We start from the raw sequence: 12,632 nt of genomic DNA, 5'->3' as shown, positions 1-12,632 counted from the left end.
TTAGATTGAACCAAGCAAAGACTCCCTGACCTAGACCAATATGATATGATAAGGATACCAGCAAAAGCAGAAAATGGACTGGTTGTGAATCAGACTGCCTATCTAGTCTTCAAATCTGCGTAATTTTTCTTTCTGTCATTTACATATGCTTTGCCCCTAATTTTAATGCACTTCTTGATTTTTGGAAACCTTCATTATACTCTAAGGATATGGTAATATTACATTTTATGGTCTCATAGCTATCACTCAGGCCACTTGGAAGAATTGTTCATTAAGCATCATGGAGATAACTTCTGGAGATCTAAGTGGCAAGCTGTCATGTTCCAGTAAAAGTAGTTAAAAAAAGAACATTAACTAGGTCAGCCTCAGAAAATGAGGTGTATTACTGTGCTTTTTACAAACAGAAAAAACCAAGTCTTTAATTGAATATGGAGAAATAGGAATTAAGTCCATAAGGAACATGACAAATTATGAATGGCTTTTTTGTGCTATGGTTCCAATACACCTACACGAAATAAACTTCTGATAAATATTTCTGGTTTTCTATTTTCATTCTTCCAGGACATCATGGTATTTTATGCTTTATAAGACTGGAGTATAGCTAAGTAGGATTTTTAGTTAGAACACTGACACTGTTTTATCTACATAATTTTTTTTCTACAGACTTTTTTTGAACAGAGGCATAAATTGTCAGCCTTGCTAAATACTCTGGTTTTTTAAACAAAAAATACTCTTAAAATTGCAACTTTCTGTTTCATTTTAAAAAAAATTGCGTGCATCCTTCATCTAAATTAATTTAGTAATATTCCAGTATGATGTTCTCTGCACAACTATTTCCTGGCAATTCCAGTACAGAAACACATTACGTAATACAAGTCGAACTTCACAGGAATCTTCTAAAATATAAGCAATGTAGAATAAGTCAGTGGCCAAATTAAGAAACAAAATTCAGAAATCTTTAATATTATGCTTTTATGTTATTAACTCCAATTCTATTTAATATGAATCTAGTATGATTCCTTTTGCCCATCACTGGATATTTATGCTGTGATCAATTGCCTGAACTATCTTTATAATGAGAGAGAAATACATTTTAATATTAAATATCTACAAAATAATGAGAAATTTCTTAGAAACGCCCATTTCTGTCTGATGACTAAGATGGTAGCCCAGGTACAACATTATTTACGTTATGGGAACTTGAACACTGGTGAAATGAAAACAAGCACAGTGCTGCCATGTACCCTTCATTGTCTCTCTGATGTAATCAAACTCCTATTTATACTGAAAACTTTTGAGAGCTCGACTAATTTTCAGTTTCAGTTTTCATCATGATTCTTCAGTACCTTGTAAAATGAGACTATAACAACACAAGTGAATTAGATGCACTTACCTGACTAGTGTTTCACACAGGCATAGGAATGTGCTCAGCTCTGTTCCAGAAAAATAAATTAATTATGCTGTGAGGGAGAAAAGCTTAATTTGCCCTTAAAAGCTAATACAGGAAGCTAATGTTCTTCTCATTGAAATGAAAGAAAGCAGTGCTGCACATGTCTGCAATTTTACCTATTAAAGCTGTTGCATAACCTTTCTGCTTCAGGAGTCTGGAAAAACTTATTTCTTCAGAAGGAAGTCCCCCAGAAGAGGCAGAAAATAAGAAGACACCAACTCGTGAGAAGGCAGCCATTCCTAAATGCAATAAAAATGAATGAGACCAGGATAATACAAAGAAAGAATTTCCATTTATTAGCTCTGCATGCACTTTTTTGCCTTAGGTGGTCTCACTTAAATGAGATATTACAATCAGACACAAAGTGTTGCAAGATACGATCATCCATTTAGCTGAATGAGGTCTTTTCTGCGTTGACACCAGAAACTGAGACGTGGAGAAAAAAATTCTGAGCTTATAACCATGGGGCAAGGCATCACATAAACAGCTGCAGCTCCTTCTGTAGATTTTCTAAGGTATAGCAAAATTTTAAGAATTTGAGCCTGCATAATTTATTTTTCTTGTACATAGGGAAGGAAGCAAGATGAAGACTAAGTGAGATCATTCTCAAGTTTTACTTTGAGAATTTCCCCTGTCCTCATATGTGGTCTTCTATAAGCCTTTAAGTTTTTTTGAGAGAAGACATATTGAAATAGGGCAGTCTTACTGCTGGGCATATAAATATCAGGAGGTCAGAAAGAGCAAGAGAGAATCTGATCCTGGAAATAGAGTGGCTTGAGCTGTCAGCATTGATGGGGTGCTCCAGTGGCATGAAGACAAATCAGTCACACAGAGTGAGTGCACGAAAGGAGCATCAGGTACCAGCTAACAAGACAACATCCAAATAAGGTACAGTCATTTCTATATATTAAGAGTCTGAGAGACACAAATGAGCTTATAAACTGCTCTCCGGATGAGGAACTTGAGAGCTCAGGTTCATGAAAATTAGATTACTAGGATTCCAGATGAGAGCTGGCACTGAAAATAGACAGTAAGAACAGAGAATATCTATGCAAATCTGTGCAGACATATCTTCAGGAAGTTTAAATTATGCAACTGGATGATTACAGCGCCCAAGTTACATCCAGAATCCTCCCTCAGGTATCCCTTGTGGTTACACCAGAAAACCTTGTTAGACTGGTTTATTAAAGAGAGCTCAACCTACCCTTCAAATGCTGACTTCAGTTTTTCACCCCAGATAGTTTTGCTGATCAATGCTTCTGATAGCTTTAGTCATATGTTTATTTATATTTAATTTATTTATTTACATTTATTTTTGCATATTTCAAGCTCTTGTAACTGAAATCAGTGTAATTCTTTTAAGTTATCAGAATGAAAGTACAGAAGCACCATTTCTTTTTCTTCATCATTACCTTTCTCTGAGCTTGGGTCTCATCCAATACTGCATTCTGGAATCTTTTCTTCAGCTCTATTAGCAGGAGTTTTATATTTCTAACAGTTTTTTCACATCGTGATTCTAGCGTCTTCTATAATAAGCCTTTACTAGTTCTTCACTGATATTTGGAAGCAATCCATATTTAGAAATTTTGTAATTTAAGTAAGACAAAGTTCAGATTTTGAACCTACATAGAAATGATTAAGTATGTCTGAGAGCTGATCAGTGAAGAAAAAAATTAGTTCAAGTGCTAATTTTTCAGAAATAAGAACAAGGAACATAATGGAACACCTGTGACTTTACCTACAGTAAATATTAATAGCAATATATCTGTAACAGGTATATAAAATTTTCCTTTGCAGATGAATGTCATGGAAAATTTAGCACGTTATATTAGCTGGCACTTTTGCAGAAGCTTGTTTCTTGATTTGAGTGAGCAAGAACGTATCAAGTAGGCTCCAGAGTCTTGCTTTGCTTTCATTCCCAGAAGCAAGGACAGGATGTTTTATCACTAATGAACAAGTGATCTGATTAATGTATAATGATCCTTGCTAAAAATGATGTTAAGGGAATGTTAAAGTTGCATGGCTAAGCACTGAGAAGCTCAAACCCAGCACACTAAAATAAACAGACTAGATCTTCATTGACTCAAATAGGCTTTGGATCAGGTACTTTAAAAGTAAGAGAAATTAAATGCAGGTATTCACAGGATACTTAACACTGTGTACGGGTAGACATGGAACAAAAATAACACTTCAAACAGATGAGAGAATTTTTTCTCTCTTCTTCCCAGTTTTGAGGGCAATTTGAGTTCCATAATGAACTGCCCTGCCCCTACCTCCCCCCTGCAAAATAAAGAAAACCAAAACACAAACCCAACAATTTGTCTAAACAAAAAGATTTAGCAGAAATAGAAATGTCTGAGAAGAAGTATTTACACTGGGTTCTTCCACTGAGTCTTTCTAGATGCATCTCTGTGGTGTCAATATTTGGGCTGCCCATAAACACAGTGGGAGCAGCCTGAATGCAACTGTGGAGGCAGGCAAAGAGCCTGGGGTCATTGAATTGGGGAGGAATTTCACAGAATCACAGAGAATCATAAGATATGCTTAGTTGGAAGGGACCTACAGGGATCATTGAGTTCAACATCCAGCCCTCCACAGGACATCCCCGTGAGTCATGCCATGTGCCCCAGAGTATTGTCCAAACACTTCCTGAACTCTGTCAGGTTTGAAGCACACAGCACTTGAGGTGAGGCCATCCCAGCACAGAGCAGTTTGGGACAATCTCCTTCCTTACCTGGCTGGTGATGATGTGCCTGATGCAGTCCAGGACATGGCTTGCATTCAATAACCACAGTCAGATTGCTTTGTCAGTATTTAAACAAAAAAATTTTACTCACTAAATAAACTTTATCTTTCAGAACAGTGTCAACTCTTCTGAAATGTGAAATTTCCCCATACTTATGAAATATTTCTAATGAAGAACAATTCTGTTGAGCTTGATCAGTCACTGAAAGGACTCCTCATTTATCATTACTTAACCTCGTAATGGTAAACAAATCAACAAAGGCCAGACAAAAACCCTGCATACAGTTTACTGTAAATAAAATATTATGTTTATATATAAATAAAGTGATGGGATTTTACCTGATCTTATAGGATATCTCCCTGTCAGAAAAGCTGCCCTGCTTGGAGTACAAAGTGGGGATGCTGCTATGTGCTGAGTAAGTGTCACTCCTTCCTCTGCTAGCCTGTCAATATTAGGGGTTCTGGAAAAACACAAGCAGGTACACAAAGAAAAAAAGTACACAAAGATGATTATTTGGATACAGGCATAGTAAGCACCTGAGGCATCTGAGGCAAGAACTATCAGAAAAATCCAGTTAAAATTTACTGTATGCAAATTATCAAAAGTGTGGTGGGGTTGCAATTCCAAATACTATCATGTCAAACATTTTTACATTAGGTGTCAATAATGAACAGAAATACTGTAACATTGCAGCAAAAATATTTTTCCCCACTTTCTTCTTCTACTCTTCATGGCCAGTGTTAATCTGCAACATCTGGGCAGAGAGTACTGCAACCCTTTTAAATCTATTCCTTGACCAAAATTGTAGTTTTACAACCTTTTTACTTCAGTAATGAGCACAAGAGAGAAAGGTTGTGCTTCCTTACTCCCAACTTGGTGTTTCTTCTGTCTCTGCCCAGCAAAAGCTTTTTGGAGTAGGGATAACGTTGTGTGGTGCTGTAAGCTTTTAGAAGAGATTAAAATGATTATGACTGTGTGTTATACTCTATACTAACAATATCTACATGTCTGACATGATTATGTCTGCTGTATTAGACCCAGGGGCACAACCTAGCTTCCCTATCTATATGGGAAATTTGTCTGTGACCTGGCTCATCATGCAGATTAAAATTGGTTCCTGCAGGAAGAAATCCTATGTCCTTGGTTCTACAGATAAAAATTATTAATGCAGACTGGCCAGCAGCTGCAGCATGCTCTAATAGATCTCTGACCTTGGAGATTAATGACCGTGACCTCAAGGCACACTAGTACTCACAGCAGCTGAGTCTGAATAGTCAGAAACATTAATTTTCCAACAGAATTATTTTCTACCTGTAAAGTCATATCCTGATAACAATCAGTAAGATGAAAACTCATCCTATTCCAAAAATCTAATTCCAAATTCTCCCAGGAGAGAATATAGATCTTGAGGTCTTTCTGGTGCTGTGAGAGGAGTGATCCAAGCATCAGTGTTGTACATATTTTTCCCTGTTTAAAACCAGAAGCTGTAACTTGATTTTTACTTTTTACTGAGTTATGGGAAGATTTTACTTCTAAGTAACATCAGCAGGAACAAGACCATTTGACAGAACAGTGCTTTTAGTCTGGATGTTTTATCTAATTTTGCCAAAGACTTTGCACCACTGAAACACAATGGCTAGATATCACTTGCTCTGTTCACAAAACCATCACATTAAGCTGCTAGCAAGAAACATCCCAGGGCCCACTGATGCATTATTTAGGTATATTAACATTTGTTTAAATTATTGTATTACTACTGTATGAAGATAAATTAAGAGCAAATATCAGCTCTTTATTTCCAATTAGTTAACAACAAGCTTGTCCCAAATCATGAATGCTTCAAAATATGTTTAATTCACAGTACTTGTGTCATGTGTATTCTACAAGAAAATTGTTGATTATACTTTAGTTCTCTAGAGCTACCCTTATTTGGTTGGTTGCTCAATCCTCTGTTTATAATGCAACTTTTCAGCAGTAAAAATGCATTAGGTAAGTCTTTGGTCAAAAAAGAAAATAAAGATTGAATATTCAAATGTCATGAAAAGTTATTAACTTTGGTTACCCATCAAAAACCCCTAATCAAACATGTGAATTTTCTGGCATTTTCAATTTTTTAAAAAACAATGAAAACTAAATATAAAGCTATGACTCCACCAAATTATCATCCTACCTTAAGGTTCTGTTCCCATAACATCCCAGATCTCCAATACCAAGATCATCAGCCATCAGTAAAATTATATTGGGCTTTGAAATACTATGTGTTTTGATACTGTTTATGGCACACTGGCAAATTATTAGAAGTAAAAGGAGCTCCATCTTCTTCCTAGTGTGTAAGAACAGGTAGAAAATATAATAAATAGATTGTTAATCTAATTTATTCTTATTATTACGTTTTGCATAGTAAAAGAAAAAAAGAAAGACTGAATACTTTTAGCTGGCTTTTCTTTTTTTTGAAAGTTTTTTAAAACATTTCTCTCTCATACTTCTTAAAAATAAAAATGCCTATTTTAGTATATGGCTAATTTTTCCTTCCATTCCTTTACACAGATGAAGTGTTTAAATAAAGACAAATAAAGAACTACGTAAAACCTCAGTGGTAATTTTGCATACATACATGCGCTATATAGCAATAAATCATAAGAGCTAACAATGCTTGGGGTTTGTGGTTTTTTGTGGTTTGGGGGTTTTTTTTCCCTTTGTTTTAGGGTATTTTTGGTTTTGTTTTTGTTTTTGTTTTCTAGCTACAAATGTTATTTGAGGAACACAGAAACTGAAATCATTCAGGACCACAACCTCCAAGGCTCACTGCAGAAAAAAAAGTTAATGAATTCCACTAATTAAGTAAATGACTGAATTTCTTTTCAAAAATGGGGGGAAAAAAAAAGCTGAAGTTTCTGGAAAGGAATAAATATTATAGAAAAGAGGGTGAAGAGATGCACTAAGCAATTATGGCAAGGAGTGTTTAAGAAAGGACTCCTCACAAACATTATAAATATCAAGGTCCATAGCAAAATCAATTAAAAATATTTCATATCATATCACAATGTCCTATAAACAATGCTCATGCCATATCCAAGCTCAAACAGGAAGAAGGATGTATTGTACAAAATACAACATACCATTATACACATTTATGGTAAAAGCAGAGTATTTGCAGACGTACACGATACGAATGCTATTTTACCTTAATTAGAACTCATCATATCTCTGCGTTTAACTTCACTGATCATGCTCTGGATAAAACTAAGCATCTTCAGGCTGTAATGGACTGTGCCAGGCCTACACATCAAAAAGAACAGAGACTCTCTTCTGTCTCTTAGTAAGATTCCCATCTTTTCTGGATGCAGGCAGCCTTTTTCAAATGCAGGCGAGGCATGAGTCACATCTGCACTCTGCATTATTCTTGGTGAAGTGGCAGAAACCAGGACTGAGGTAGAAATTTGTAAGTGAAAGAGTGGGAAAAGGAGGTAGAGACAATAATTTCCAGAGAGAATGGGGACAGCTGGTCAAGAAAGAAAAATCTTGGTAATCGATGAGTTATGGTAGATAAAAGTAACTGGAGAGAAGATAAGGAAGTCAAAACTGAAAGATCTGGTACAAAGAGACTAGACATCAAAGGAGACAGATTCACAAAGAAATGCGGTGGATAAAATTATTTTAGAGGAGACAAAATAGGCAGAACTAGAAAGTCTATTTTGACTTTAATAGCAAGAATGGAAGTGGAGAACCAGATGAAATGAGAATTGCAGGCAGAAATGAGGAGAAATGGTAGAGGAATAAAGAAACTGGAAGGGATGACAGTGAACAGGAAAATGAAACTGAAGAACAAAGATGAGAGAGAACTGGGAATGTCTAGGAGGAGAGAGTTGAGGAGTTATAATTATAGTCAATGAAGAGTGCTGATTCGAAAGAACCTGGGAAGATAAGATTGGGGACTAACAAAAGTGAGAAGAGATCAAAATAGTAGGGATCAACCAAAACAGACTGGGACTTCTGATTCCCAAATTCATTATTGCTGTTCTGTCAGAAAGTATAGGTGCAAAGAGGGCTTTAACTCTTTTAGTGCTAGTTCACATACAGATAAAACACTAATAAGTATATTAGCTATTCTTTACTGCTTAAGGTACATTTTATAAACACTTGGGTGACAATAGTTCTGGCTTAGACTTCAGCCAGAAGCTTCTAAAGATTCTAGCCTTATCACTGCAGTATATTGTTATCTTGTTCATCCCATGGGAAGCAATCTACTTCATTTCAGACATGCAAAATAAATACACAAACTGTAAGTCTAAAAGAGTAAATGCATTTCTGCATATGATGCATCTAATTCATCCTTCATCAAATAACCATACTAATGAAGCTTTATAGCCCCTACTACGGTGCAGATTTACCCTTCTTCCCTGAAAGGATAAACAAATGTGATTTGCTTCCCATGCATTCCAAGAGAACAATTAACACTCAAATTCACCCAAGAGGACAGGAACAAACTGCTGCCAGATCTTATGTCCCTACTCTTATGTTCAGACTGCAAAGGTCTCGAAGGCCAATGGCAATGAGCATGTTGAAAATCAGGACATTATACGGTGGTGACATTATGTAGAGTTTCATGGATGTTTGCAAGACCTGCAGAAGGTAGCCTCATTTGATACTTCCATTTCTCATTTTGTAAATTAGCCAAAAGTGGAGTTATTGAAGATTGTCTCTGACACAATACTGCTGGATATTTCTCTACTCTGAAGGAGTATCTGTAGATAATCTCACACATTGAGCTATTTGCCTTCAACTGTTATCATGTCCCTGAAGCGAAATCAACAAGGAAACAGGGAAAAAAATAATCCAAACAACTATGATTTCTCTGGTGTACTCTTTCTGCAGCAGATTTTCATGCATCTTGAAAGGATGTGCATAGAAAGCAAGAAAAATCAGATGGATGAAATTGAGTGGAACAGACAACAGCGAAGAAATTCAAAGGAGCTAAAAGGGTAGGACGTGAGAAGAATGAAGCTCTGAGAATGCTGAGAGCTGTCTGTATTACACCAGGGTCTCTCCTGGTGAAAACACAGGCATGTGTAGACCTAACACAAAAATAATAACATAAAATCGGATGAAGCTTTCAGCTAACTAATGTTTCCTAGAGAAAAGATTAAAAAAAAAACCCTGGCAAAAAAAATCTTTCAGTAGCACACCCTTTTAGCTTTTCATCAGCATTAAAGGCATTTTGGAGAGGAGAACATTGCAATGAATATCTCTCCGTGGATCTTTTAACCTTCATGGATTTGTTACAGTCTATTTTTAATTAACTAACTTTTGGTTTGGTTTGGTTTTTTTGCATTGAAACAGTTTTATTTTGTTTTTTTACTTGCATTACACTCTTCAACTGTTCCTTCTGTAGGCATCAGCTTTGAAGGCTTATGTTCCAGATTTATCTGGCAACATTTTTCCTTGTTTTTTGCATGTGAGTCACATAAGTGCAAGTTTCAACCTCTGCTTCACTTTCCCCATGATATAATACAACTAAAAGTAGCTTCTTCTATTCTAAGGTGGCTGATAAATTGAACAGATTCAAGAGGTGCTTAATCTACAACAAAAGCCACATAAGAATTTGTATTTTACATATCCTATTTCAACCTACAATACTTAATCACTGTACAGGTACCTGTAGACATGCATACATACACACACAGATGTGTCAATATGTACATATATACATGTATGTGAGGCATATACACAATTCTATTTTTTCTACGTATCTCCAAATTGTATTTTTGGGATTCTAATACATATTTTCTATTAGAATTTAAAAAACCTGAAGTATAAATATGTAAGAACGAATGAAAGAAAAGCTCCAAACAGATACAATCCATTATTTCACCAGACACTTCTTTTAAGTTTTAATTTTCTGCATTAAAAAATGCTGGTCAAAGAGTTGTTTTTTTTTTTGTTGTTTTTGTTTTTTTTTTTTAATCAGAATAACTGACTCAGGATATGGCTGTCATAGAACTATAGAATATCCTAAGTTGGGAACCTTCAACAATCCAACAATCATCAAAGTCCAACTCCTGGCCCTGCACAGCACATCCCCAAGAGTCACACCATGTGCCCAAGAGTATTATCCAAACACTTCCTGATGTCTGTCAGTCTTGATGCTGGGGCCAGTTCCTCAGGCAGCGTTTTCCAGTGCCCAACCACTCTCTTTGTGAAGAACTTTTTCTATTATCCAACATAAACTTCCCCAGACACAGCTTCAGGCCATTCCCTCAAGTCCTGTCACTGATCACCACAGAGAAGAGATCAGTGCCTGCCCCTCCTCTTCCCCTCAGGAGGAAGTTGTAACTGCAATGAGGTTTCCCCTCAGTCTGCCTTTCTCAAGGATGAACAAAGTGACCTCAGCCCCTCTTCATACGGCTTCCCCTCAAGGCTCTTTGTTGCCCTCCTTTGGGCTCTCTCTAATAGTTTAATGTCTTCCTTATACAGTGGCACCCAAACCTCCCCCCAGCACTCCAGGAGAGGCTGCCCCAGCTCAGAGCAGAGGGGACAATCCCCTCCCTTGCCTGGCTGGCCATGCTGTCCCTGATGCCCCCAGGACAGGGCTGGCCCTGCTGGCTGCAGGGCACTGCTGGCTCATGTTCAGCTTGCCATCAGCCAGGACCCCCAGGTCCCTTTCCTGGCACTGCTTTCCAGGGTCTCCTTCCCCAGTCTGTTTGTACATCCAGGGTTGCACCATCCCAGGTCCAGAATCTGGCACCTGCCCTTGTTGAACTTCATATGGTTGGTGATTGCTCTGTCCTCTAATTTGTTGAGGTCACTGCAGGGCTTCTCTGCCTTCAAGGGAGTGAACAGCTCCTCCCAGTTTAGCATCACTGGCAAGCTTATTTAGTATATTTTCCAGTCCTGCATTGTTTAAGAAGATGTTGAAGAGTACTGGGCCTAAGATGCAGCCCTGTGGAACCCCACTAGTGACAGGTCACCAGTCTGATGTCACCCCCTCCCTGTAACGCTTTGCACTTGTTCCATGAGCCAGGTGCCCACCTGTCACTCGGTGTGTTTATGCAGCTGTGTGCTGGATAATCATCTGACTACTATAAACACATGAATCTTTACAAGAACAATTAAATGAACATGTTTCAAACAACTCTTCCCAACTGAAACACCTCAGCATTTTTATTAACTTTGATTAAGCAATTTATCTGTAAACTACTCTTTTAATGTAACAGAATCCTTTGAGAAAATGCTTAATATACTTTATCCTTGAAGGTACAGTATTTTCTGATGAAATAAGCAACACTTAAAGACATTGACCTCATTAAAAATGCTGTGTTATCCTTAAGCAATAGGCAAAAAAAGAAAAAAAAATACTTTGCTTAACTGAATGCTCAAACTCCAAAAATTTCTCCAGTCAAAAAAAACCACAATGTAAACAAACTAGAGAAAACCCTGCCCTCCATAAGATTCTGCAGAGAAAATTCTTCAACTTAGTGAGGAAAAAAAAAAAAAAAAAAGAGTAAGCTTTTAAATTTTAAGACATGGCAAAGTACTATGTATAATAGATTATTTTCTGGTATCAGTTTCAGGTTTGCTCAATTCTTTCAATTAATTCCTCTCTGACAAGTCAGTAATATCTGTTGAATCTCTGATGTAATATAACTGCTTTTCTGAAACTTTTCATTATATTTCAGTACGTATCTTAACTATATACATATATGAAAATCTGTATTTAATTGACCAAAAGTTGTCTCATCGAAAGAAAGAAATTTCACTTAATATAAGCTGGGAAAATCATTAAAACAAATAATTATGTTTAAGTTCAAATAATTGTTGAATCTGAATTAAGTAGAGATGAAGCCACAGAGCCTGAAGCCCTGAAGATATCAGATCAAAGCTTAGTTCAGGTATCTTTTTAAAATGATCTCTCAAGTATTTTCTACTTTTGTCTCAACTAAATTACAGAACTTAAAAGCAGTATTAATAAATAATAATCATTCTTTCTGGTAGCAAATTATAATCTGGAGTAAAATATAATCTTTTGTGATATAATATCATTATTTTATTTGTAATAAAAATCCTATATAATTAGATACACATATTAGACCACATACATTTTTTCCCTGCTATGGTTTCACAATATTCTACTTTAGCCAAATGCTCATTAAAAAATTGATTTTGGTTACAGGCTCCAGTCAGCAGCGTAAGAAAGATCCTCAAGATAAAACAGGTAGTAATCTTATTTTCCAGTTATGCCCCATTCTTAGAATGAAAAATATTTTAAAATTAAAAAAAAAAAAAGGCCAATCATGCATAACTAACTACTAGTGACTATGTCATGTCACTTCCTGGAGACTAATATAAGTATGCAAAACAATTAAAAGAAATCTTTCATACATACTGAGGGCTTAGCTAAACTCAGCCATGATAGTTAACTTACTTAATAGTTCTGAA

At 36.3% G+C, this 12,632-nt stretch overlaps 1 protein-coding gene across 4 annotated transcripts in view; it reads right to left on the bottom strand.

Moving 5' to 3' along the window:
- Positions 1–12,632, bottom strand: part of STS (steroid sulfatase) — a 104,996-nt gene that overhangs the window by 74,423 nt on the left and 17,941 nt on the right. For all 4 annotated transcript variants that reach the window (XM_063392802.1, XM_063392804.1, XM_063392803.1 and 1 more), the window contains 3 exons: positions 6,367–6,519; positions 4,535–4,656; positions 1,567–1,689 (listed from right to left, as the gene is read on the bottom strand). In XM_063392802.1, the coding sequence (XP_063248872.1) occupies positions 1,567–1,689; positions 4,535–4,656; positions 6,367–6,512 (391 nt within the window). In that variant the 5' untranslated portion in view covers positions 6,513–6,519. The remainder of the gene's footprint in view (positions 1–1,566; positions 1,690–4,534; positions 4,657–6,366; positions 6,520–12,632) is intronic.

The sequence above is a fragment of the Prinia subflava genome, chromosome 3, assembly GCF_021018805.1.
Source record: "Prinia subflava isolate CZ2003 ecotype Zambia chromosome 3, Cam_Psub_1.2, whole genome shotgun sequence".
In the NCBI taxonomy this organism is placed as follows: Eukaryota; Metazoa; Chordata; class Aves; order Passeriformes; family Cisticolidae; genus Prinia; species Prinia subflava.
Note: the sequence above shows the minus strand (reverse complement) of the source record. Positions and strands in the feature narration are given on the sequence as shown.